The sequence below is a fragment of the Gasterosteus aculeatus genome, chromosome 20 (genome assembly GCF_964276395.1).
Source record: "Gasterosteus aculeatus chromosome 20, fGasAcu3.hap1.1, whole genome shotgun sequence".
In the NCBI taxonomy this organism is placed as follows: Eukaryota; Metazoa; Chordata; class Actinopteri; order Perciformes; family Gasterosteidae; genus Gasterosteus; species Gasterosteus aculeatus.
Genome location: NC_135707.1, coordinates 66,528 through 92,825, shown reverse-complemented (window position 1 = coordinate 92,825; position 26,298 = coordinate 66,528). Strand labels below are relative to the sequence as shown.

The window sequence follows — 26,298 nt, the reverse complement described above, 5'->3', positions numbered from 1 at the left end:
CGTGTCCCACTCAGTGTCCCTACACCATCTCTTTCTGGGCTCAGGAAGTCTTAGTGCGGCTGAGACTCAGACCTTTTATCTCCTTTTCTCACAGGTCTTTTTATGTCTAACTGTCAGTGTGCCTAAGTAACCCTGGTTTAACCACTGTGTAACCCCCACCTCTGAGTCCAGGCCCCCTGCTGTTTTTCCAGCGTATCGAGGTAGAGGGTGACCGCTTTGTGGACCTCGTTCATGCCGATCCAGCGCAGCACCTCTTCCAGGAAGGAGAGCGTGAATGGGTGGTTATGTCTCCGCCAGCTGTAGCTCCTCATTAGGACGCCACCTGGTGGAAAAGGAGGTAGGTGGAGTCTAATGAAAGAGTTAAACAAACTGGAAAGAGCAGTGTTCCTGAGTCTTTGTTTTACTGTGGATCCTCCAGAGTATGTAGAGGGGGGGCCACTGGTCTGTGTCGGGGGTCAAGGTGTCCCAGAGGAGCCTCACCCTGACTGCTGAATTCTCTGACTGGGAAGCACAGAGGAAGAGACAAATTTAGTCTGATGTCAACACAACTTTTAGTGAGTTGTAGCGTTGTGAACACAGTTTCTAGCTGTTGGTCCACTACCACCTGCGTGCTACCTGGGCGAACTGGCCGATCAGTGGCGAGGCCCGGACCAGCTGCAGCAGATTACTGGGCAGGCCGAGGCGCTGGAAGTACCACACCAGGTTCCAGAAGATGATTGAGTGGTTCTCCAGGAATTGAGGCTGGGCGAGGACCGCCTCACCCTCGTTCTCTAGAAGACTCTCCAGCTCCTTCCTCAGGACCAGAGGGCTCAGGTAAGCCACTGTCACCTGGGGGGCGCCGCTCATTGAGGAGGCCTGAGGGGGGTTAGAGACTGTCTGCATGACAGGAAGTACGGCGGACGAGAGGATAAAGACTCGTTTAAGATGCAAGTTACCATGGTGGTTCTGCTGTTCTCGGAGTAGCTGCTGGTCTCAGAGCTGGAGTCTTCACTCAGACCGTTACACTGGTTCTTCAGCTCCTGATCGCTGGGGGGCCTCAAAGCACTCTCCACCTTGTCCTCCACGTTCCAGTTGGTAGGCTCCGCACTCAGAGAAGAGGACAAGGTGGAAGACTTAGCATGGACGTTAGGGGAGTATTGTAGGTTTTTCGCCCTTATAGGACAGTGAACCTCATCCCCACTATTTTATCTGAAATTTTGGTATATAATAAAGCACAGAATGATGTTACTATAATCACATAAATATTTTACTTCCTAGAGACCCAGTTCTAGTGAGATTCTAATGACCCGGTTCACAGATTAAGGTCTACCTGACCACAGGTCCGAGGTCACAGACCTCAGCGTTCAGGAAGGGGACGAAGGAGGCGCAGCAGAAGGGGCAGGAGGAATTGAGGTTAGAGTCGTCGGAGGTCCAGCCAGCCATGATCTCCTCGTCGTAGACCAACGAGTTACAGCTACGACACAGGGAGCAGCTGGACATCAGCACCTGGGAGCCACAGGGAGGAAGTACTGATGACACAACGTGAGGACACATGATGTCATGCCCGTACATCGGCCTAAATCACTGGTTTCAATAGCAGCACGTTATTTATATTTAAACTGAGGGTGTCAAGTCAAAGATGAATACTTGGAGTTTTAAGGAAAATGCATGGAAAAGAAAAACAGAAAGAAGAGGGGAGGGAAAATTGCACTTCACCATCACTTGTGCACACCCCCAAGAGGAGGACAACAGGTGCCTAATCAAGCTCAGCAGGTAAAAACGCCACGGCAGATGGAGTGTTGTGCAAAGCTCAATTACCTACGCAAGCCTGGAGAGGCAGCCGGTAAGAGAAGGAACTTTCCAACCGCGGTTTAAAATCCTATCTCGATCGAGGTCTGCTCCTGCACCGGGGCTAGTTTGTTGCATTTCAAACGGCTTAACTTTTGACTACATTTATGAAGTGTATTTTTTGCCTCTGTGATGTTACTGCAGACTTATGTGTGTTCCATGTTTCTGTTTTGTTTTTGAAGGTTTTTTTACCCGATTGTCTGACTAATTGCCTGAGATAATCACAAATGAAGTGACCAAATGCTGCTAACCTGAAAATAAAAATAAAAAGTGAAACGTAGCAACTGCCTGAGACTCAGTCATTCAATCAGTCAGCAATTTGAGTGGAATCCAGTAACCTAAATCTCCACGTAGAAGATTAAATCCCTCTTTCAAGTTGGGGAAGAGTGCAACAAACTAGGAAGACTCCCGCAAATTGACAGAGGGATAAAAAGTAAATTACTAGTAACCGTATTAAGTACAATTAAGCTGATTGACTGGAGACAAACAATAATACCTCTAAAACCTCAATAACACCTGGACTGACTTTACCTCGAGACCCGTCCCCGGCTGGTTGGCGTCCCAGGACTTTTGGAGAGGAAACGCTGGACATGGAGGGTCTGTCAAGTCCAGGTCACTTCCTAGAGACAAAGAACTCTAAAGACAAGAAGACGTGGATACAGATTACATAGCTGGTGATTAGTTAATCCTCTACAGACATGTCCCAATGGACGGCAGTTAGTGGACCACTCTTTGCTGTCCTGCTCCTAAATGGTGGAAGGAGGTCTCTGAAGACATCAGGACCACAGAGAGCCTTCACATCTTCAGACTCTACCTCCACTAACAAATTGTAGCACTTACATTGTACGTATAATGCCTCGTATCTACAGCAAGTTGTAACTTTGCTTATTTGATGAAATCGCACTTTGTTTCTTGTTCTTCTGAGTTTGTTTCCTTATGGTTGAAATGTTCTGATTGTAAGTCGCTTTGGATAAAAGCGTCAGTTAAACGACACGTAATGCCAAGTCAGAAGGAAGTAGTCTGACCTCTGAGGTAGCGCTGACCAGCCTCTCCTTGGCCTTCAGCAGTGTCTCAGCCACTTGAGCTTTCCTGGACTGCCTCTGCTCGGACACCCTGCGTCCTATGGCTCCTCCTCCTGGCCTGCGGTCGTCCACGCTGGCGGCTCGTCTGCCAGACGTTCGGTGTCTGGTCGGAGTGAGCAGCTGCTGGAGCTTCCCTGCCAGACCTCCACGGCTGGGGGATACGTTGTTGTAGTTCTCGTCTACCACTTTATTTCTGCTGGCTGAGTCTCGGGTCCCGGCAGGTCTGCAGGTCAAAGGTCAACAGACGTGACGGTCAGAACTAGAACCTGGTTGCAGGACGTAGCGTTGAGTATTTTAAACTTAGAACGGCTTGAGTATTAAAACCGGTTTTAAAACAAAGATTGACATGTGAAGAATTAGGTTGTTGAAATAAACTTTATGTCTTTCATCTAAGAAATCAGAGTTAGGACCCGACCTGCCGTCTCTCTTTGCCGGCTGGCAGCTGCAGTCCGGCTCAGATTCAGCAGACTCTGCACATTCTTTGTAGAAGGTGGAGAGGCAGACCTGACTCCGCCGCACCAGCAGGCCCCCGGGGGGGGCGGTAGAAGGGGTGGAGGTGTTCGAGAGTCCCATCGGAGGCTTACAGGAGGCAGAGTCACTGCAGCCGTTGGTACCAGTGTGGCGTAGGAGGCTCTTCCGGCAAAGCGCCACCTCTGAGTGACAGAGAGAAGGAGGAGTTACACAAGATGCTGCAGAAGAGAAGATGGGTCAGTACAACATGATGATCACTGACATATTCAATGTTTGAAATTAAGGTGATGTAGATGATGAAGTCGGGTGCTGTGATATTCGAGAAGATGGTGATGAACGGCTTACTCTCGCTTGGGATGTTCATGCTGCTCAGGCTACTGCTCTTCACAAAAGAACCCGTCAGAGACTCGTGACTGGAGCTTTCAGACAAGCCGCTCCAGCTGGACTGACGGATCAGAGTGGAGTGTGGGAGAAGCCTCTGATCGGGGTCCATCGTCACTTCTTCTGAGGAAAAACAAGTAAACTACATTAAGATGTAATTCATTCAGGCATCAGGTATAGTATCAAGCACTAAACGAGATGTAGGAAGGTAAAAAAAGCCTACATGTACCTCTGAGATGCAGTAGAGCACAAACAGAAATACTACAGTTAAGTACGAGTACATGAATGTCGTCTGACCTTCCCGGGACCCCACCGAGCCGCACTTCCGCTGACGTTTGACTGGCCGCCTGAACTGAGCCACAGCCAATAGGACGTTCCTCAGCTTGGCCCAGCGGAGACGTCCTCCCTGATTGGTCGAGGGCCACTTACTCTCCAGCACCGCCTAAGGACAGAGTTCATGTGATCATACTTATTGTATAGATTATAATAAGAATTCGGGTGCATGATGGAGCACAAGTGTTTCTGTTCCATCTGGTGTCCAGCAGGGGGAACTCAGTTCTCTTAATCGCAATTGTCTAAGCAACTGCACCGGATACCCATCCAGATATATGTATGCCTTTGTCTAGCTCACTCTGTCCAACTGGAAGTCATTATCTACCTATATACATCTTTAGCTATACCCACCATTACAATTACATAGAAATTAGTATAACGTGAATATACAGTGCATCCGGAAAGTATTCACAGCGCTTCACTTTTTCCACGTTATGTTACAGCCTTATTCCAAAATGGATTAACTTCATTATTTTCCTCAACATTCTACACACAACAAACCATAATGACAAAGTGAAAACTGTTTTTTGCAAATCTGTTAAAAATAAAGAAGGAAAACATAACATGTACATAAGTATTCACAGCCTTTGTTTAATACTTTGTTGAAGCACCTTTGGCAGCAATTATAGCCACAAGTCTTGGGTGTGATTCCACAAGCGTGGCACACCTATTTCTGGGCAGGTTCTCCCGTTCTTCTTTGCAGAACCTCTCAAGTTCCATCAGGTTGGATGGGGAGCGTCGGTGCAGCCATTTTCAGATCTCTCCAGAGATGTTCAATGGGGTTCAGGTCAGGGCTCTGGCTGCGCCACTCAAGGACATTCACAGAGTCCCGAAGCCGCTCCTTTGTTATCGTGGCTGTGTGCTTCGGGTCGTTGTCCTGTTGGAAGATGAACCGTCGCTTCAGTCTGAGGTCCAGAGCGCTTTGGAGCATGTTTTCATCGAGGACGTCTCTGTACATTGCTGCATTCATCTTTCCCTCAATCCTGACGAGTCTCCCAGTTCCTCCTGCTGAAAAACATCCCCACAGGACGATGCTGCCACCATGCTTCACTGTAGCGATGGTATTGGCCGGGTGATGAGCAGTGCCTGGTTTCCTCCAGACATGACGCTTGGCATTCAGGCCAAGGAGGTCAATCTTTGTTTCATCAGACCAGAGAATTTTGTTTCTCATGGTCGGAGTCCTTCAGACGGGCTGTCATGTGCTTTTTACTGAGGAGTGGCTTCCGTCTGGCCTCTCTACCAAACAGGCCTGATTTGTGGAGTGCTGCAGAGCTGGTTGTCCTTCTGGAAGGTTCTCCTCTCTTCATAGAACTGGAGCTCTGTCAGAGTGACCATCGGGTTCCTGGTCACCTCCCTGACTAAGGCCCTTCTCCCCCGATCGCTCAGTCTGGCTGGGCGGCCAACTCTAGGAAGAGTCCTGGTGGTTCCAAACTTCTTCTATTTCCGGATGATGGAGGCCACTGTGCTCATTGGGACTTTCAATGCTGCAGAAATCTTTCTGTACCCTTCGCCAGATCTGTGCCTCGATACAATTCTGTCTGAGGTCTACAGATAATTCCTTGGTCTTCATGGCTTGGTTTATGCTCTGATATGTCAACTGTGATACCTTATATCGACAGGTGTGTGCCTTTCTCAATCACGTCCAATCAACTGAATTTAGCACAGGTGGACTCCAATCAAGTTGTAGAAACATCTCAAGGATGATCAGTGGAAACAGGAAGCACCTGAGCTACATTTTGAGTGTCAATGGCAAAGGCTGTGAATACATGTTATGTTTTCCTTCTTTATTTTTAACAGATTTGCAAAAATTAGCAAAAAACAGTTTTCACTTTGTCATTATGGCTTGTTGTGTGTAGAATGTTGAGGAAAATAATGAAGTTAATCCATTTTGGAATAAGGCTGTAACATAACAAAATGTGGAAAAAGTGAAGCGCTGTGAATACTTTCCGGATGGACTGTATATTGGAATATAGAAACATTTATCCTCTACAATATGTACATGTACTAGTTATGGTTAGGAACACTGCATCAAATACAATGCTTGTATAAGTGCTAATGCCTCAAATGGTTAGGTATAAATCTGGGTGTCTGTGCTGAAGTAACATATCTTTATTTCATTCTATCCAATTCTTAACAGAATATGATGGTGAAATCTAATGAGGGCAAAGGCGCAAGTTTAGTACCTGTACACACAACACAGCTTTACGCAAACTATAGATTGCCTGTAAATTTTGGTGCTGCAATAGATTATATTAACTTTTAAATAAAAATGAATGTCACCAACATCTTGGTGAAACATGCTCCGGCAGCATCCACACACACACAATCAATTTCTGTGCAATATATTAAACAACAAAAAGTAGTTATCACGACAGCACTAGTCCCAGTGAAATGTTTGTGGCTGCAGGAGAAAACCTTTTCTAGTCTACATCTTATGTTAAAATAATGTATTTTTATTTTTAAATCTGTCTTAAATAACGTTGGATTTTTCTCTTTTGTTAACAAAGTATATTATGAGGTAAATAATTGATTGCAGGACATTTACTCGTAAAAGTGTTTCTAGTCTGCTTGTAATAATACTTCTCTTCTAGTACTTTATACTGTACTAAAAGAAGTGACAACCTGTTCCACAACAGACAATGTAATGACTGCATGCGTGTGTGTGTTTGTACCTTGTTGTAGTATCCGTAGGTGATTGTGTTCGGTGTTATTCCAGCTTTCTTCATCTCCAGTAGAACTCTCACAGCCAGAACTGGCTGGCCGTACTGACCACAGAGCTGCATAAGGATCCTGTAACACACCTGAGACAGAGCAGAGGATTACTAACCCTGGACTGTATATGGGTCCCATATACATATTTGTATACATAGATAGAATACTTGTTTATTAATACAAGTGATGTTTATGTTCTTCCTCTAGTGATGTTTCATTCTACAGATGATAGTACACAGTATGAACTGCACACTGGGTGTACAGTACTACATACCTAGCATGCAGTGCACACCTCCCTGCATCAGTGACCTTTGACCTGGTGGACTCACCTCGTCAGGTAGCACCACCTTCCTGTTCTCCATGTGCTTGAGGACGTCGTATGCCGCGTGCAGCGCACGCACCTTCGCGCCCTCCGCCCGCACAAAGGTGGGCAGGTAGATGAACCAAAGCCCGTAGCAGTGACCCAGCAGGCACTTGGACCACATGTCCGGTACTGCAGAGTACTTCTGAGCTCGCTTCTGGGCCAGCTTGATCTCCTGTGTGGGGGGGAGAGGGGCTCCAATCAGTGAAAGTCTTTCAAGTTCGCTAATAACCAGGAATGTCTGGAGTGGTTATGACGGTTCCCTCACTTCTGACAGATAAGAGGCTGGTTTTTTATATTGGTTTGTTATGCACTGACTGTATGCAGTGTTGTCGTTCCGTTACCGCCGCTACTAGCTATTTATTTAGCAATCTGGCGAAAAGACCGGCCAACGAGGGAGAGGAGGGCGATCGCCACAACCAGCCCCTGAACTAAGGGATATATATTTAACCAGTCCTTTCATTCAACAGCATTACAACTATTCTACTTGCATACACACATACACATTGAGTATTATTAGAATTATTCGCATAACATCTGTACTATCTGTGCATCTCTTCTACAAGGCCACCAGACATCCAGGCGACCTGAAATCGGACTAAGTATCTCTTTCTTTAAACCAAGCTAGTCTGCTAAATTTGCTGCTTATTCTAGTGTCTTAAGTTAATTTGATTGCTGATTTGCTTTAGCTTTTGTCGTCTCACGACCAGTTCTCTTTGTTTGAAGTTATCTTGGTTGCTAGTTTGTTCAAGCTCTTTCAGTCTTTTAGTGCCAGTTTGTGTTCTAGATTCTACTATTGAGTTAACTGCCAGTGTGCCCTCCTAACTCTGCTAGGTTTTGACCTGATCTAAGTCTGTTTTGCCTTGTTTTCTGAAGCAAATAAGACTTGTATCCTCAAACTCTCATTTTGTCAAAACACCACATGGTGTTTGTTCACTGATTAGGGTGTCAAGCTATTGGTGCTTTGCATTTTGAGGAGTTTCTGTCGAGGCCAATCGACCTTTTGTCTCCTAAACGACGGGGGAGCGGCCAGCGCAGCCGCAGCCGACTTCCACTAACGAGGGAGTATTTAACTAGAAATCGTGGGAAGCGTTAGCTTATCCTCGCAGCACGAAGACGAGCAGAACAAAGACAAGGAGTCTTTCGTGGAGTCAAGACGAGCAGAACAAAGACAAGGAGTCTTTCGTGGAGTCAAGACGAGCAGAACAAAGACAAGGAGTCTTTCGTGGAGTCAAGACGAGCAGAACAAAGACAAGGAGTCTTTCGTGGAGTCTTCGGGGCGGCTGAATGCGGTGCCTTCTTCTGCTATTTTTAATAATGTGTTTGACCCCTTTACCCGTACCTGTTCGAATCTCTTCCCGCAGATACTACAGGCCTCGGGCTAGATCTGCTCTCTATCGTAAACTCTCCTCTCTCTCCTATCCCACCCGCTCCACACACGTCCAGCACCTCGTCACAGGAGGTCTCTGGAACTGCCAGTCAGCGACTCGCAAGGCTGACTTCATCTCCGGCTTTGCTATCCAGCAGTCACTCGACTTCCTCGCTCTCACCGAGACCTGGATCACACCTGAGAACACATCCACCCCAGCCGCTCTCTCCTCCGCCTTCTCCTTCAGCCACACTCCCAGGCCCACTGGTAGGGGTGGTGGCACAGGTCTACTCATTTCACCCAAATGGAGCTTTTCTCTCTACCCTCTACCACCATCCACCCCATTGTCCTTTGAATTCCATGCTGTAACAATCACTCACCCGGTACAATTAACCATCATCGTCCTCTACCGTCCGCCAGGCTCCTTAGGTCATTTCTTGGAAGAACTGGACATTCTCCTGTCTAATTTCCCCGAAAATGGACCTCCGCTTATCCTCCTGGGTGACTTCAACATCCAGACAGAGAAGTCACCTGACCTCTTACACCTACTCTCTTCCTTCGCTCTGTCACTCAGTCCCTCTCCTCCTACTCACAAAGCCGTCAATCACCTTGACTACATCTTTACTAGAAACTGCTCTACCACTAACCTCTCTGTAACTCCACTTCATGTGTCTGATCACTTCTTCATCTCTTACTCCCTTCCACTCTCTATAACTAACAAACCTCCCTCATTGACTAACTCTATACCGGCTCGTCGCAATATTCGCTCCCTCTCTCCCTCCTCGCTGGCATCCTCTGTTCTATCAGCTCTCCCTTCAACTGACTCCTTCTCACTCTTGCATCCGAACGCTGCTGCAGAGACTCTCCTCTCAACTCTTTCCTCCTCTCTAGACTCTCTCTGCCCTCTTACGACACGACGGACTGGCAAATCCCCTCCGGCTCCGTGGCTGTCTCAACCGGTCCGTGCCATGAGAGCCACCATGCGAGCGTCGGAAAGGAGATGGCGTAAATATAAACGACTTGAGGACCTGCTCGAATTTCAATCTCTCCTCTCCTCGTTTTCTGCTTCTATCTCTGCTGCCAAAAGCGCTTTCTAACAATCCAAAATCGAATCCTCATTCTCCAACCCCAAAAAACTCTTCTCGATCTTCTCCAATCTCCTCGAACCCCCTACCCCTCCTCCCCCCTCCACCCTTCTTCCAGGAGACTTTGTCAACTACTTCACCAAGAAAATAGCTGACATACGCTCCTCCTTCTCAAACCCACCTCCTACTTCTCGCATCCCACCGACCTCGCCTCTTTCGCCCTCACTTTCCTCTTTCACCGCCCTCTCTCCCAACCAAATTCTTACCCTAGTAACCTCTGCCCGTCCGACCACCTGCCCTCTTGACCCCATTCCATCACATCTTCTACAATCTATTGCACCCGACCTTCTTCCGTTCCTCACCTGTCTCATCAACAACGCTTTGATATCTGGCTGTTTTCCCAATTCTCTGAAGGAGGCAAGAGTCAACCCTCTCCTGAAGAAACCCACCCTCAACCCTTCTGAAGAAAACAACTACAGACCGGTCTCTCTTCTTCCCTTTTTGTCCAAAACCCTTGAACGTGCTATCTTTAATCAACTCTCCTCTTATCTCCACTGTAACAACCTCCTTGACCCCCATCAGTCAGGTTTCAAGGCAGGCCACTCTACAGAGACTGCTCTCCTTGCTGTCTCTGAGCAACTCCACACTGCTAGAGCCGCCTCTCTCTCCTCTGTCCTCATTCTTCTGGACCTCTCTGCTGCATTTGACACGGTCAACCACCAGATCCTTATTTCCTCCCTTCAGGAACTTGGTGTCACAGGCTCTGCTCTCTCCCTTCTCTCGTCCTACCTCGATGGCCGCACCTACCGGGTAACCTGGCGAGGATCTGTGTCGGAACCTTGTCCTCTTACTACTGGAGTTCCTCAGGGTTCCGTGCTGGGTCCCCTCCTGTTTTCGCTTTACACAAACTCTCTTGGCGCTGTCATTCGCTCGCATGGCTTCTCTTACCACAGCTATGCTGATGACACCCAACTAATTCTCTCCTTCCCTCACTCGGACACCCAGGTGGCGGCTCGGATCTCTGCCTGTCTAACTGACATCTCTCAGTGGATGTCCGCCCACCATCTGAAAATCAACCCCGACAAGACTGAACTACTTCTCTTTCCCGGAAAAGATTCGCTTACCCAGGACCTGACAGTCAACTTTGGGAACTCCGTACTAACGCCCACCTCGACCGCTAAGAACCTCGGCGTCACACTCGACAGCCAACTCTCCCTGACTCCCAACATTGCCGCGACAACGCGATCCTGTAGATACACGCTCTACAACATCAGGAGAATACGTCCCCTTCTCACTCAGAAGGCATCGCAGGTACTGATTCAGGCTCTTGTCATCTCCCGCCTGGACTACTGCAACTCCCTCCTGGCTGGTCTCCCTGCCACCGCCATTCGACCTCTACAGCTCATTCAGAATGCAGCAGCTCGACTGGTCTTCAACCTTCCGAAATTCTCCCACACTACTCCACTCCTCCGCTCTCTTCACTGGCTACCGGTGGCCGCCCGCATCCAGTTCAAAACATTGGTGCTCACGTACCATGCTGTGAATGGATGGGGTCCAGCTTACATCCAGGACATGGTCAAACCCTACATCCCAACCCGCACTCTCCGCTCTGCATCTGCAAAACTACTCGTCCCTCTCTCACTGAGAGCAAAACACTCGACTAGGTCTCGACTCTTCGCTGTCCTTGCGCCGAAATGGTGGAACGAGCTCTCTGAAGACACCAGGACCGCAGAGAGCCTTCACATCTTCCGCAGCAAACTAAAGACACACCTCTTCAGACTCTACCTCGACTAAAGACTAACAAATTGTAGCACTTAAATTGTACTTGTAACGTCACTCATCTATAGCAAATTGTAAATTGGCTTACTTGAGGAAATTGCACTTTCTTGTTTCTTGTTCTCCTGAGTTTGTACCCTATGGTTGAATGCACTTATTGTACGTCGCTTTGGATAAAAGCGTCAGCTAAATGACATGTAATGTAATGTAAATGCTAAACAAATCTTAACACATTGGTTCTCGTATTTTCTTGCTCACCTGTTTGGTACGGCGGGGGGCGGGGCTATTAGGGGCGCTGCCCTTCGTTGGAACCCGGAGTTGATCCTGTGGCCGTTCGAAGAGCTCCGGCTTCAGAGTGGGGAAGGTTTCATAACTGCGGGAGAGTAAATCATATCACGATAAATGAAGTAAAACCAGATACTACCCTCCACAGGTAGATATTTGTGTACCTGTAAAGGGCTGGACATTCAGACCCGTCGGGTTCCTGTGGTTCTTCAGGAGGCATAATGAAGACCGTGTGTTCTCCGCTGTGAGTCTCATCCAGATCGATCAGCCTTACCTCCTCTGGCTTCTCCACATCCACCTGGTGACCAACAACAGGAAGAACTATAACATGGAGTGATCTCGTAATTTAACATTAAATATCGATTCCAGAAATGTTTTATCTGTTCATATGTTCCTGTGAATAGTGACATCATGCTGTATATGCCAACAGAACCTTTTGGACACACTCGTCGAAGAACTCGAGGCAGGCGTGTCGGTCACTGACAAAGGAGCACTCCTCGATGAACTGAGTGAACATCTGAGTCCTTGTCAGCTGGCTGTAGATCTTTTGCTGGCTTCGGTCCCGAGACTTCAGGAAGCCTGCAGGAAGTCATCGGTCACAGGGAGACACGATAAATACCCTGTGATACTCTGATCAATCATCTGTCATACCCTGTGATATACCGATCGATAGTAAGGGTTACCAGTAGTACCCTGATCAGTACCGACTTTGTGTGAGTGGGGAGCACGGTCGTCCTCCAATCAGAGGGTTGTCGGTTCGATCCCAGTCCCGGCTAACCTGCATGTCGATGTGTCCTTGGGCAAGACACTTTACCCAACATTGCTCCTGTAGCTGCGACTACAGCGTATGAATGGTAGTTATTGATGGCAGCTGTCACTGTGTGGTTCTCCTGTCATCAGTGTGTGAATGGGTGTCAATGGGTGAATGATGTCATGTAGTGTTAAAGCGCTTTGAGTGGTTGGAAGACTAGAAAAGCGCTATACAAGTACAGTCCATTTACCATTTACCCTTTAATACTTATTGATTCCCTGTGTCAGCCCCCTCACCCTGCAGGTTGAAGAGGGAGCTGCAGTCCGTGGTAGTGTCGGAAGGCGCTTGAGTGATGGGAAGCAGGAAGCTCCGGTAGCCTCTCAGCAGGCAGCTCATGAAGCGAAGGAAGGCCTCCTGGATCTCCAGCTCCAGCTGCTTCTGACTCCTGTAGATCTGATCGTAGTCAGTCAGCAGGAACTCCAGCGTGGCCTCCTCCTGGCCAGGAGTGCAGACTGCAGGGAGGAGGAAGGAGATCACATTCATCAAAGGTTTGTCTACAAAGATTGTCCTCCTGCAGATTGATGGCTCAGAGCTCTTAGTGGGTTTGGAGGTCATGGATGTACCCGTGTATAGAAATAAATATATATATATATATATATATATACAGAGCTCATCAAAGCAGTGTTGGGAATGTGCCTTTATGATGATTGCAGTACCTCAATCCATCCAGCAGATGGAGACAGACTGGTTTCACATGGTAGAAATCACTTACTCTTCTCCAGGGTCTTGTGGAGGCCGGTGAGGGTATTGAACAGAGACTTGCCGTGTTTCCTGGGTAACGATCGCCACGACAGCGGCTTCTTGTCGTCTGACCTGGGAGGGTGAAATGTAAGTATTTGTATGTCCATTGTAAAGCTTTACGGCTGACATTGGTCTCTTTTCCTCTTCAGCACAGTTTTACCGTTTACAGTTTTTATCAGTTTACAGTGAATAAAACCACAACATTTGAAAGTAAATCCAATTGTGTGTCTGTTTGTGCATGCACGTGTGTTTTTATGAAGGAAAATCAAAATCCGAGAGCACAAACCAGTTCCATGCGTGCTTGCAAATAAAACATTTGCGAGCAACAGTCTGACTTGCACAAGCTATTTGCTCGCTTCAACCTGCCAAAGACGATGATGGTCCACTTCTACACGGCCATCATGGAGTCCATCCTCTGCTCCTCCATCACCGTCTGGTACGCTGCAGCCACAGCCAAGGGCAGGCTGCAGCGTGTCCTCCGCAAATGCTTGAGTTGGGGTCTTGGATTTTGACATTGATTTGCCTCCATAGATTTAGAGTGGGTGTGTGGGTATGTGTGCATGCGCACACATCAGGGCAGAACACCGCCCTGTGCGATACGTGCAGAGGAGTCATGTAGATTAATAACAAGAGAAAATAAAATTAAACCTGACCTTCAAAAGGGCGAGGCACCCCCTAATATAATGGTTGGGGTAACACTGTATATTAGTATATGTAGGGCTGTCACGATAAATTTTTGTTGTGCGATTATTAACATTTATTGCGATATTATTTACATTTTCAGACCATTTTATGCCACTGATAAAGACAATAGCATAGTAATAAAAGTACGCTATTACAAAACGTTTTATTTGTCAATAGTTAGACATTAAAATCTGAACGTGAAAAAATACATCCTATAGAAAAAAAAATAATAAAGGCAAGGGACACGGAGCGGGCGAAGCATCGGGCTAGGTGCGACCTCTGCAGCTCATCCAGAATGCAGCAGCTCCACTGGTCTTTAACCTTCCTAAGTTCTCCCTCACTCCTCCACTCCTCCGCTCTCTTCACTGGTACCGGTGGCTCATCCAGTTCTAAACATGGTGCTCAGGTACCATGCTGTGAATGGATGGGGTCCAGCTTACATCCAGGACCTGGTCCAACCCGACATCCCGACCCGCACTCTCCGCTCTGCATGTGATAAACTGCTTGTTCCTCCTCACTGAGAGCAAAACACTCGACTAGATCTCCACTCTTTGCTGTCCTGCTCCTAAATGGTGGAAGGAGGTCTCTGAAGACATCAGGACCACAGAGAGCCTTCACATCTTCAGACTAAAGACACACCTCTTCAGACTCTACCTCCACTAACACACTAACTAACTGTAGCACTTACATTGGACTTATAATGATGACTTATTGACTTATTTGATGAAATCGCACTTTGTTTCTTGTTCTTCTGAGTTTGTGTCCTTATGGTTGAATGCACTTATTGTAAGTCGCTTTGGATAAAAGTGTCAGATAAATGACATGTGATGTAATGCGCGAGGGTTCCAGGAAATGTGTCAAGCGGAAAGGTGCGCCGCGGCAGCTGGGGAGGTTTAACGCAGGGCTTCGACCGCCGGCAAGGCGACGCGCACCGCGGCTGCAGGGAGAGACGGAGAGCCTCGGCCCCGCCGAAAGAGGTGAACGAGCAGACCGGAGGAACTGAGTTCAGGTTAAAGACCGGGCGGATGGTTGTTGTTTTGGGTGAGATTTTAGCTTAGTTCACTGCTTCCCTTCATGTGTCGGTGTGCGCTGCCTAAGCCCCGCCCCCGCTTTCCACAGGGAAAAGGGACAGAGGCAGCGCGATCAACTTAAATGTTGGTGAAGTTCATTTATATGTAAAATGAATATCGCAGCACCAAAAATTATTGCACACGATTTCAGAGAGTGTGTGATATGTAATTTTATCGCATATTGCGACAGGCCTAAGTATATGCACACATGTATACACATTTAAACTACCTAACCCTCCCGGACTCACTGGAAGATGGTGTTGGTGTCCAGGTCCACACACACCACGTCAGTGGGGGGGTCGTACAGGTCAAAGTAACTAGAGTGGACCCCCACTATGAACGGCATCGGAGCCAGAAGGACATCAGCCATCTGCAGTGGACACAGAGGGATATAGGGACACAGCCAGCGCAGGGGGAAGCTCATCTGGTGATACAAAGAACACCCGTTAGTGTGTGCCTGTGTGCACATCAATAATCAAATATGTGTGAGGCCTTACGGAGACGAGGGCCTCACTGACGGAGGTCAGGACGTCAGCTCGCAGCGAGTGGAGCAACAGTTTGTGTTCTGTTAGCACGGCGAGCAGCAATGTGCACGAGTTCTCTGGACCGAGGTTCTGGAGAAGCTTCAGGAAGCTGGCCCCGCTGACAGAGACACATGAACTTCATTATTATATTTGAGTAGTGATATTTTACATGGGTCAGTATGGAGGTCATACCACACTAAATGTTATGTTTTCTCTAAAGACATCAGCAGCTGACACCTGACCATGTGGACATGTTCATCCTTCTTTGAGTGTCGCAGTGTGTCTCTATATATTGCTATACGTCTCTTCTGTGTCCGTAGTGTGCGATTGTGCTTCATGGTCAAAGGTTAGATGAAGAGTTGGAGATGCTGTTAAGATGTATTGAGAGATCCTGCTGACCTGAGAGGCAGCGGAGAGGAAACAGGCTGGCAGAGAACCAGGTTGTCATATGGAGAGAGCTGGAAGATAAAGTCACTTCTGTTACACACAAACACTTGATGGTGGTTTTTACATCCCGTCACTTCTGAGAAGATCTCACTAGCCAGCTTTGATCTTTGTGTTGTGTGACAGGTTTACACCTGTTGATCAGGTCCAACAAGTGGAGTCACTTGGACCTTTTTTTATAACGGATGCAGTTGATTTAAAGCTGGAGTTGATGAGTAAGATGTTCTTATAACTGACATGACAAAATCTTTGTCTATAATTTCAGTAATATTTGGCTTAAGGAGATTATAATGAAAGATAGACACAAGCAGAAACCAGTAGACTCATTGCGCCCCACATTGCGATGACATCGTCAGCATGCAGCCTACATAAATCACACTCCAAGATTTAAAATCACCAGGGAATTATTTTTGGAGGGAAGAAATAATGTATGAAAACGTTAGCTGCTAATTAGAGCTAATCAATGAACGGACTTCTGATAGAAAGAATTACCATGTTCAGGTTGTGATCACATCACCGCCTACATCCTGTTGGAGGAGGAAGTGACGGATGAAAATATTATGACATAAAAAGGTTCTATGCTGGTTCTTACAAACAAAAAGTCTTCTTCTGAAGAAGGTTTTAGTTTGTACCTGAAGGAGGCGGAAGGTTTTATGCTGAATTCACACTAAAAGCGAAGTGGATTATTCGCATAAGTAGATTCCATGCAAAGTCAATGCAGACGCAAATGGTTGCAGTGGAAGTGAATGAAACGGGCGTGAAAAAGAAATCGCCCGGCGGGGTCTTGCGAAAGCCAATCAGCGTTTCAATACTCCGCTTTTCATCACCTCCAGTCCTGCTTCCAAAGCGTGAATAAACTTTATGAAACTGCCGCTCACACAGGCGCTGAGCAGACACAACAGGTCATCACACTGGCTGCTGGTCAGTCTGAAGTAGCGTGGAAGCGGCAGTCATCCAGACGCACCTGGAGGAGTTGGTGAAATTCAAGCTGTGTGCAGCAACGGATGATGTCATGAACCCAAACACAACACCGTTTACGGTTCCGCCATTTGTAATTCACATAACAAATAAGGAGCAGAAATAGTGGCTAATTATTTCCATGGTGGATCGCAGAAATTCGAACTGTTTTCACGGTGACAAGCCACGCCCCCTCGGGAGCAAATGAAGGCGAATACAACTAATTGAGTGAGTAAACTCGTAAAGCGTGGCGATAATTCGTTTCGCTTTTGGTGTGAACGCAGCATTAGTGTGCACCCGAAGGAGGAGGAAGGTTTTAGTGTGCGCACCCGAAGGAGGAGGAAGGTTTTAGTGTGCGCACCCGAAGGAGGAGGAGGAAGGTTTTAGTGTGCTCACCCGAAGGAGGAGGAGGAAGGTTTTAGTGTGCTCACCCGAAGGAGGAGGAGGAAGGTTTTAGTGTGCTCACCCGAAGGAGGAGGAGGATGAGGAAGGTTTTAGTGTGCTCACCCGAAGGAGGAGGAGGATGAGGAAGGTTTTAGTGTGCTCACCCGAAGGAGGAGGAGGATGAGGAAGGTTTTAGTGTGCTCACCCGAAGGAGGAGGATGAGGAAGGTTTTAGTGTGCTCACCCGAAGGAGGAGGATGAGGAAGGTTTTAGTGTGCTCACCCGAAGGAGGAGGAGGAAGGTTTTAGTGTGCTCACCCGAAGGAGGAGGATGAGGAAGGTTTTAGTGTGCTCACCCGAAGGAGGAGGATGAGGAAGGTTTTAGTGTGCATACCCAAAGGAGGAGGATGAGGAAGGTTTTAGTGTGCATACCCAAAGGAGGAGGATGAGGAAGGTTTTAGTGTGCTCACCCGAAGGAGGAGGAGGAAGGTTTGAGTGTGCTCACCCGAAGGAGGAGGAAGGTTTGAGTGCGCACCCGAAGGAGGAGGAAGGTTTTAGTGTGCGCACCCGAAGGAGGAGGAGGAAGGTTTTAGTGTGCTCACCCGAAGGAGGAGGAGGAAGGTTTTAGTGTGCTCACCCGAAGGAGGAGGAGGAAGGTTTTAGTGTGCTCACCCGAAGGAGGAGGAGGATGAGGAAGGTTTTAGTGTGCTCACCCGAAGGAGGAGGAGGATGAGGAAGGTTTTAGTGTGCTCACCCGAAGGAGGAGGATGAGGAAGGTTTTAGTGTGCGCACCCGAAGGAGGAGGAGGAAGGTTTTAGTGTGCGCACCCGAAGGAGGAGGAGGAAGGTTTTAGTGTGCTCACCCGAAGGAGGAGGATGAGGAAGGTTTTAGTGTGCATACCCAAAGGAGGAGGATGAGGAAGGTTTTAGTGTGCATACCCAAAGGAGGAGGATGAGGAAGGTTTTAGTGTGCATACCCAAAGGAGGAGGATGAGGAAGGTTTTAGTGTGCTCACCCGAAGGAGGAGGAGGAAGGTTTGAGTGTGCTCACCCGAAGGAGGAGGAAGGTTTGAGTGCGCACCCGAAGGAGGAGGAAGGTTTTAGTGTGCGCACCCGAAGGAGGAGGAGGAAGGTTTTAGTGTGCTCACCCGAAGGAGGAGGAGGAAGGTTTTAGTGTGCTCACCCGAAGGAGGAGGAGGATGAGGAAGGTTTTAGTGTGCTCACCCGAAGGAGGAGGAGGATGAGGAAGGTTTTAGTGTGCTCACCCGAAGGAGGAGGAGGATGAGGAAGGTTTTAGTGTGCTCACCCGAAGGAGGAGGATGAGGAAGGTTTTAGTGTGCGCACCCGAAGGAGGAGGAGGAAGGTTTTAGTGTGCGCACCCGAAGGAGGAGGAGGAAGGTTTTAGTGTGCTCACCCGAAGGAGGAGGAGGATGAGGAAGGTTTTAGTGTGCTCACCCGAAGGAGGAGGAGGATGAGGAAGGTTTTAGTGTGCTCACCCGAAGGAGGAGGAGGATGAGGAAGGTTTTAGTGTGCTCACCCGAAGGAGGAGGATGAGGAAGGTTTTAGTGTGCTCACCCGAAGGAGGAGGATGAGGAAGGTTTTAGTGTGCTCACCCGAAGGAGGAGGATGAGGAAGGTTTTAGTGTGCTCACCCGAAGGAGGAGGATGAGGAAGGTTTTAGTGTGCATACCCAAAGGAGGAGGATGAAGGTTTTAGTGTGCATACCCAAAGGAGGAGGAGGAAGGTTTTAGTGTGCTCACCCGAAGGAGGAAGGTTTGAGTGCGCACCCGAAGGAGGAGGAGGAGGAAGGTTTGAGTGCGCACCCGAAGGAGGAGGAGGAGGAAGGTTTGAGTGCGCACCCGAAGGAGGAGGAGGAGGAAGGTTTGAGTGCGCACCCGAAGGAGGAGGAAGGTTTTAGTGTGCGCACCCGAAGGAGGAGGAAGGTTTTAGTGTGCGCACCCGAAGGAGGAGGAAGGTTTGAGTGCGCACCCGAAGGAGGAGGAGGAGGAAGGTTTGAGTGCGCACCCGAAGGAGGAGGAGGAGGAAGGTTTGAGTGCGCACCCGAAGGAGGAGGAGGAGGAAGGTTTGAGTGCGCACCCGAAGGAGGAGGAAGGTTTTAGTGTGCGCACCCGAAGGAGGAGGAAGGTTTTAGTGTGCGCACCCGAAGGAGGAGGAAGGTTTTAGTGTGCTCACCCGAAGGAGGAGGATGAAGGTTTGTGTGTGTACCCGAAGGAGGAGGATGAAGGTTTGTGTGTGTACCCGAAAGGAGGAGGAGGAAGGTTTTAGTGTGCGTACCCGAAGGAGGAGGATGAAGGTTTTAGTGTGCGTACCCAAAGGAGGAGGATGAAGGTTTTAGTGTGTACCCGAAGGAGGAGGATGAAGGTTTGTGTGTGTACCCGAAGGAGGAGGATGAAGGTTTGTGTGTGTACCCGAAGGAGGAGGATGAAGGTTTGTGTGTGTACCCGAAGGAGGAGGATGAAGGTTTGTGGTTGTACCCGAAGGAGGAGGATGAAGGTTTGTGTGTGTACCCGAAGGAGGAGGATGAAGGTTTGTGTGTGTACCTGAAGGAGGAGGATGAAGGTTTGTGTGTGTACCTGAAGGAGGAGGATGAAGGTTTGTGTGTGTACCTGAAGGAGGAGGATGAAGGTTTGTGTGTGTACCTGAAGGAGGAGGATGAAGGTTTGTGTGTGTACCTGAAGGAGGAGGATGAAGATTTGTGTGTGTACCTGAAGGAGGAGGATGAAGGTTTGTGTGTGTACCTGAAGGAGGAGGATGAAGGTTTGTGTGTGTACCTGAAGGAGGAGGATGAAGGTTTGTGTGTGTACCTGAAGGAGGAGGATGAAGGTTTGTGTTTACCTGAACAAGGATGCGTGGCCGCTGGGGGGAGGGAAACGGGACGTTGTGCATAAAGCTGGAGAGGTGTCTGAAAACATCAATTAACAAATCACACAAAATGGTCCATATCATGCAAAACCACAACAGTGTTTCCCACACATAGACTTAATTTGTGGCGGTGGGCCACAGATTCAACACCGGCCGCCACACATTGCGTTTGGTGTGTGTGTGTGTATATATATATATATATCTTTTTTTTGCCATTTAAATCACGCAGTGTCTTCGTTCAGCTGCATTTCCTTTCCTTGCTCTTCCCCTGTATCTCTCACACACACACACACACACACACACACACACACACACACACACACACACACACACACACACACACACACACACACACACACACACACACACACACACACACACACACACACACACACACACACACAGATAGAATTGCGTATAGTTCTATCTAGCAATGTTTGTTGCACTCCACTCCCCCAACATTATCAATGTCGGAAAAGCTCTTGTAGCTCTAGAAAATATCAAATGTGTCCGATTATGGAGCTAACCCCTGATTCGTATTCATTGTTTTTACTGGTTTTCATCTAATGGTTTGTTTTGGGGAAGAGGAACAACTAACTATGGGCAGTGAAAGAAACCCTCATTCACTGGATGGTAGAGGGACTCGTATTTCTGCTTTCTAGTCCTCCAATTCCAAACAGCTCTTTAACATTATGCATCAAACTCTCCCAGCTGCAAGTGCCCGACTCCACCTGCAAGTGGATCACAGACTTCCTGTCTGACAGGAAGCAGCACGTGAAGCTGGGAAAACACGTCTCAGCCTCTCGGACCATCAGCACCGGTTCCCCCCAAGGCTGCGTTCTTTCCCCTCTGCTCTTCTCCCTGTACACCAACAGCTGCACCTCCAGCCACCAGTCCGTCAAGCTCCTGAAGTTTGTGGATGACACCACCCTCATTGGACTGATCTCTGGTGGGGACGAGTCCGCCTACAGGTGGAGTCTGACCATCTGGTGTCGTGGTGCAGTCAGAACAACCTGGAGCTCAACGCTCTGAAGACACTGGAGATGGTTGTGGATTTCAGGAGCAACAGAGCCCCACCCTCCCCCATCACCCTGTGTGACTCCCCCGTCATTATTGTGGATTCCTTCCTTTTCCTGGGCTCCATCATCACCCAGGACCTCAAGTGGGAGCTGAACATCAGCTCCATCACCAAGAAGGCTCAGCAGAGGTTGTTCTTCCTGAGGCAGCTGAAGAAATTCAACCTGCCAAAGACGATGATGGTCCACTTCTACACGGCCATCATGGAGTCCATCCTCTGCTCCTCCATCAGCGTCTGGTACGCTGCAGCCACAGCCAAGGACAAGGGCAGGCTGCAGCGTGTCCTCCGCTCTGCAGAGAGGGTGATCGGAGAGGGTGATCGGCTGCAATCTGCCGTCCCTGCAGGACTTGTTCGCTTCCAGGTCTCTGAAGCAGCTATAAAGACCGTAGCCGACCCCTCTCACCCCGGACAAAACCTGTTTGTGCCCCTTCCATCTGGCAGGAGGCTGAGGTCCATCAGGACTAAGACCTCCCGCCACACCAACAGTTTCTTCCCGTCGGCAGTCAGGCTCATCAACAGAGCCGGTCCCCCACTGACTGACATCACACCGGTCACTCCCCTTCATACTGCACACGTCACTTTTCACTCGTCACTTTTGTCACTTCCTGTTCGCTGGTGCACTTTATTTTTAAAATATTTTTTAACTGTCCCCGTGGAAGGGTTTTCATTTTTGGGGGAAACGGCAGGTCACGTGATCTGAATGCGCCTTCCGGCAATATTGTAACGAACTGACGTGTTCTGTGAGTGAGGTTACACATTAAGAGTTTGTCCTTAATGGATTTTTTTCCCCTTACATTACATTTACCTTTATTCTTTAAGTAGTTTTTTAACCATAGTATTTTAGTAGTATCTATACTATAATGAATGGGAATACTTTTGACACCTCTGATCTTAATCCATAAATGCTGGGTTACTTGTTGTTCCCAGAGTCTGAAAAAATAGGATGGGAGGCGGAGCAAATAAAGATGTCACTGACTTCTCCAGCGGCAGGACGTGGGGCCCGGAGACGGAGTATCGGTAGACGAAGGTGAGGAACTTCTGGAAGACTGTGAAGAAGGGCCAGTGGGAGAGCACACAGATGCTCTTCTTCACCTGCAGGCTGCGGCTGGTGATGGGCCTCCGGTCCACCACGCTGAGCAGGCCTAGTCTCACGCTCTGCCGCTCCGACAGCAGCTCCTGGGAGAAGGACTCGTAGAACTGGATTGCTGCTCCATAGACCTGCAGGGGGACCAGAGTCCTCAGAGAACTTTTAGGATTCTAGCATTTCACCGACAGAAGTATTATATGATATCAACTAATGTTATGAGAATTATTCTATGGTATCATCTGTATTATTATTATAAGTATTATTCTATCACGTCCATTGTAATGAGTATTATTTTATGCTAATAGAATTTGCATGCTCCGACCTTGTCCCCGGAAGCAGAGGTGAGGACGAAGGTGGAGAATACAGGCAGCTGGTACTTGGTGTTCAGAGGCCAGCTCTCCACTGTGACGCCCATTGGCAGACAGAAGACTGGCACCGACTCCGGCAGAGGAAAGGCCTCCAGGTCCTCCTCCGGGTAGCGGCTGATCAGACCTGTATCAGAGAAAAGTTACTACCTTTACACTGAAGAACTCCTCCTTGTGACTGTGACAATTGACCAACACTACGTATCAACTGACTTACTTCCTTTAGATATGACCTGAAGTTTAGGTTTATCATCCAATATCAATCCTCACATTTTTCCTTACAAAGATGTACGATTGAGGATCAGAATGTCCTGACTGAAGACTTCCCCAGATTTAGGAGTGGGATGGATACTCACTAGCTTTGTAGAGCAGGGCGTTGGCTTTGGCCACAGCTCTCTTGAAGCACAAGTACAAAGCCGGACCCCACTGCAGACAAAGGGATATGAGACAGTACATTCATTTGCTTCGATAGGACTAAAGCCTAGTTTATGCTTCTGCGTTTTCAGAGCGACGCAGACGCAAGACCCCTTGCGTGTCCCTTGCGTGCCTATTCACACCTCCTTGCGTCCTTGCGTGTGTCGAGCCATTTTTATAGGCTTGCGTCGCTTTCGACGCAAGCCTCCCGCAGCGCACAAGGCTGCGATTGGTCTGCTAACTACGTCCTTTATGGAGTCTCACATTTCCACTTTCATCGCACGATAACGCTATTATTAAAACGAAGATTGTTTACGAGAGAACGGATAAGATTTAAGAACTTTTGTTGGAAGAAATGCGTAAATATGACCGCAATAGACGTGACGCCCAGGGGTCATCCTCACCAGATTCCCAAACCACCTCAACTGGCTCCTTTCGACGCAAAGGAGCAGCGGCTCTACTCCGAGCTCCTCACGAATGGCTGAGCTTCTCACCCCATCTCCAACAGGGACGCCAGCCACTCTCCTGAGGAAACCCATTTTGGCCGCTTGTACCCGTGACCTAGTTCTTTCTTCATGACCATATGTGACTGAAGGAACGAATATTGATCGGTAGATCGAGACCTTTGCCTTCCTTCTCAGCGCTCTTTTCGTCATAACTGTGCGGTAAAGCGAGTGCAATACCGCCCCCGCTGCTCCGATTCTCCGGCCACACTCACACTCCATCTTCCCGTCACTCGTGAACAACTCCTTCACTTGGGGTAAGGACACATTCCCTTCCTGGAGTAGGCAATCCATCGGTTTCCTGCTGAGAACCATGGCCTCAGATTTAGAGGTGCTAATCCTCATCCCGACCGCTTCACACTCGACTGCGAAACGCTCCAGTGAGAGTTGGAGGTCACAGACGGAAGATGCCATCAGGACCACATCATCTGCAAAAAGCAGCGATGAGATCCGCAAGCCCCCCGAGTTGTAGACCCTCCTCCTCCCGACTACGCCTCGATATCCTGTCCATGAAAACCACAAACAACGCCTTCGACTTACTGCCGAGCACAGCTCTCGCTTTGGGCGTACAGAGATTGGATGGCCCCAAGTAAGGACCGCCTCACCCCGTACTCCCGCAACACCTCCCACATTTTCTCTCAGGGCACCCGGTCATACGCCTTCTCTAAGTCCACAAAACACATGTAGACTGGATGAGCATACTCCCAAGCCCATTGCTTTTAGCATCTCTGGACGGATCTCATCAATCCCTGGGGCTTCGCCACAGTGGCATTGTTTGACTACCTCAGAGACCTCCACCAGGCAAATTGACGATGATCCCTCCTCTGCCTCCAGCTCCGTCTCTACCAAAGCGTAGTAGTTGGATTCAGGAGTTCCTCAAAGTGTTCATTCCACCGCTCGATAACCTCCACAGTCGCGGTCAACACGGTCCCATCTTTACTGTACACAACTTGGATGGTTCCCCGTTTCCCCCTGAGGTGCCGGATGATCTTCCAGAAGCACTTTGGTACCGACCAAAAGTCCTTCTCCATAGTTACCCCGAACTCCTCCCATACTCGCTGCTTTGCCTCCATCACGGCAGAGGCTGCTGCCCTTCGAGCCTGTCGGTACACTGCAACTGCCTCCGGAGTCCCACCGGATATCATAACCCTGCAGGCCTCCTTCTTCAGTCGGACGGCTTCCCTGACCACCGGTGTCCACCACGGGGTTCGAGGGTTACCTCCCCTTGATGCACCTAAGACCTTGAGGCCACTTCAGCAATGGAAGTTTTGAACATACACCACTCTGGATCATCGTGGCGCAGGGGGTAGAGCGGGTGTGCTGGGAATCGCAAGGTTGGTGGTTCGAGTCCCGGCTGCCCCATGTCTCAAGTCGAAGTGTCCCTGAGCAAGACACCTAACCCTAATTTCTCCCCGGGCAAAATGTAAAAACCATGGGCCCAGGCTTCCTCCGGGCTGGGTAACTCCTTCCCTCTTCCGTTTTTTCATAGGGTCTTTTGACAGTTTTTTTTACTATTTAGTTTATTTATTTTCATTAAAAAACTGAATCTCATAAATACTCTTATTGTGAAACGTAACCAGAAGATTGAGGGGTTAGTCTAATTGATGGTTGTGGTGATGCTCACCATGCCGGTGTTGAGATTCTTGTCCACTCGACAGAAGGTGTGCGGGGCGACTTCTCCTTTACTGGGCATCAGCAGACCAATGTCTGTGACCCCCAGCATGTGGAGGCCCTGCGAGTCCAGAGCCCGCCGGAACATCAGGAAAACCCGGTGAGCCGTCGGGGCGCCGCCGGGGCTCAGGTTGGCAGATCGGCTGTAGGGCGTTGTGTCGATGACGTCCCAGCTCGGCTTCAACTGTTCCTTCCCTTCATACAGAACCCTGCAGGACACATGGATTAATGGTACATTGTGAAAATAAATTAAATCATGCTAATATGTTTAAATGGGGAACATAAATTAATATATCTATATTCATTGAATATATATATTCTGAATGAGATCTATTGACATTTAGAACAGTAGTTCTCACAGAAGTAAGACTCATCTGTTAGGACTTTGTTTTACCCCTCCTCCCAAAGAGAAAGATTGGACTCACCCCAGGTCCAGGATGGGCGGCTTGTCCCGGCCTCTCCGGTAGCACAGGTACATGTGAGGGTTACTGATGAGGCCAGCGCTCAGCTCGGCTGAGTGTCCGCCCAGCGTCCTCTCGATGCAGGTAAAGCCCTCCGGCACCTCCTCCCCAAGCCCCCGGGCTATCACCGCCAGGTCTGTCACCGACTCCACCGCTCGGGGGGAGGAGGAGGAGGTGGCGGAGCATGAGGAGGTGGGGGTCTTGGCATCCTCGTCCAGGGGCTTCCAGGCCCCCGCAGGGTCGAGACCTGCTACTACAAAGTAGTCCACCAGCTGGGGACATTTCTCCTCCGTCATGCCGTCTGTCTGTCTGTAACCGTAACAATAAAATAACAAAGCTCAAAATCCTCTTAAGACTCATAAAAGATAAATTAAGTATATACTACAATTATTTAAGCCCCAGAGCCTTCGTAGGAAGGAGCTAACCTCATTGAAACTCAATTCTGCCAAATACCATCTCTTAAGGCTGGCGCATGCTTCTGCGTCTGCGTCGTTGCGTCGACGCACTCGTTTCAATTCATGGTTCAAAAAGGCTTGCGTGTGTT

At 48.7% G+C, this 26,298-nt stretch overlaps 1 protein-coding gene across 4 annotated transcripts in view; it reads right to left on the bottom strand.

Annotated features, from left to right (window-relative positions):
- dennd4b (DENN/MADD domain containing 4B) overlaps positions 1–26,298 on the bottom strand; it is a 37,964-nt gene that overhangs the window by 4,997 nt on the left and 6,669 nt on the right. For 2 of the 4 annotated variants that reach the window (XR_013453554.1, XM_040165255.2), the window contains exons 2-27: positions 25,719–26,063; positions 25,247–25,502; positions 23,062–23,131; positions 22,663–22,832; positions 22,230–22,471; positions 20,149–20,215; positions 15,912–15,970; positions 15,486–15,630; positions 15,237–15,412; positions 13,206–13,306; positions 12,730–12,945; positions 12,116–12,261; positions 11,847–11,980; positions 11,656–11,770; positions 7,136–7,342; positions 6,767–6,895; positions 4,059–4,203; positions 3,726–3,884; positions 3,325–3,562; positions 2,853–3,132; positions 2,359–2,463; positions 1,310–1,485; positions 936–1,086; positions 616–855; positions 405–501; positions 160–322 (exon numbers count right to left, since the gene is read on the bottom strand). Coding sequence is in view for 2 of the 4 variants with exons in the window: in XM_040165255.2 (XP_040021189.2) it covers positions 160–322; positions 405–501; positions 616–855; positions 936–1,086; positions 1,310–1,485; positions 2,359–2,463; positions 2,853–3,132; positions 3,325–3,562; positions 3,726–3,884; positions 4,059–4,203; positions 6,767–6,895; positions 7,136–7,342; positions 11,656–11,770; positions 11,847–11,980; positions 12,116–12,261; positions 12,730–12,945; positions 13,206–13,306; positions 15,237–15,412; positions 15,486–15,630; positions 15,912–15,970; positions 20,149–20,215; positions 22,230–22,471; positions 22,663–22,832; positions 23,062–23,131; positions 25,247–25,502; positions 25,719–26,050 (4,319 nt within the window). In the remaining 2 variants the exon portion in view is untranslated. The remainder of the gene's footprint in view (positions 1–159; positions 323–404; positions 502–615; positions 856–935; positions 1,087–1,309; positions 1,486–2,358; positions 2,464–2,852; positions 3,133–3,324; positions 3,563–3,725; positions 3,885–4,058; positions 4,204–6,766; positions 6,896–7,135; positions 7,343–11,655; positions 11,771–11,846; positions 11,981–12,115; positions 12,262–12,729; positions 12,946–13,205; positions 13,307–15,236; positions 15,413–15,485; positions 15,631–15,911; positions 15,971–20,148; positions 20,216–22,229; positions 22,472–22,662; positions 22,833–23,061; positions 23,132–25,246; positions 25,503–25,718; positions 26,064–26,298) is intronic. The other 2 variants (XR_013453555.1, XM_040165257.2) reach the window with 1 other exon arrangement.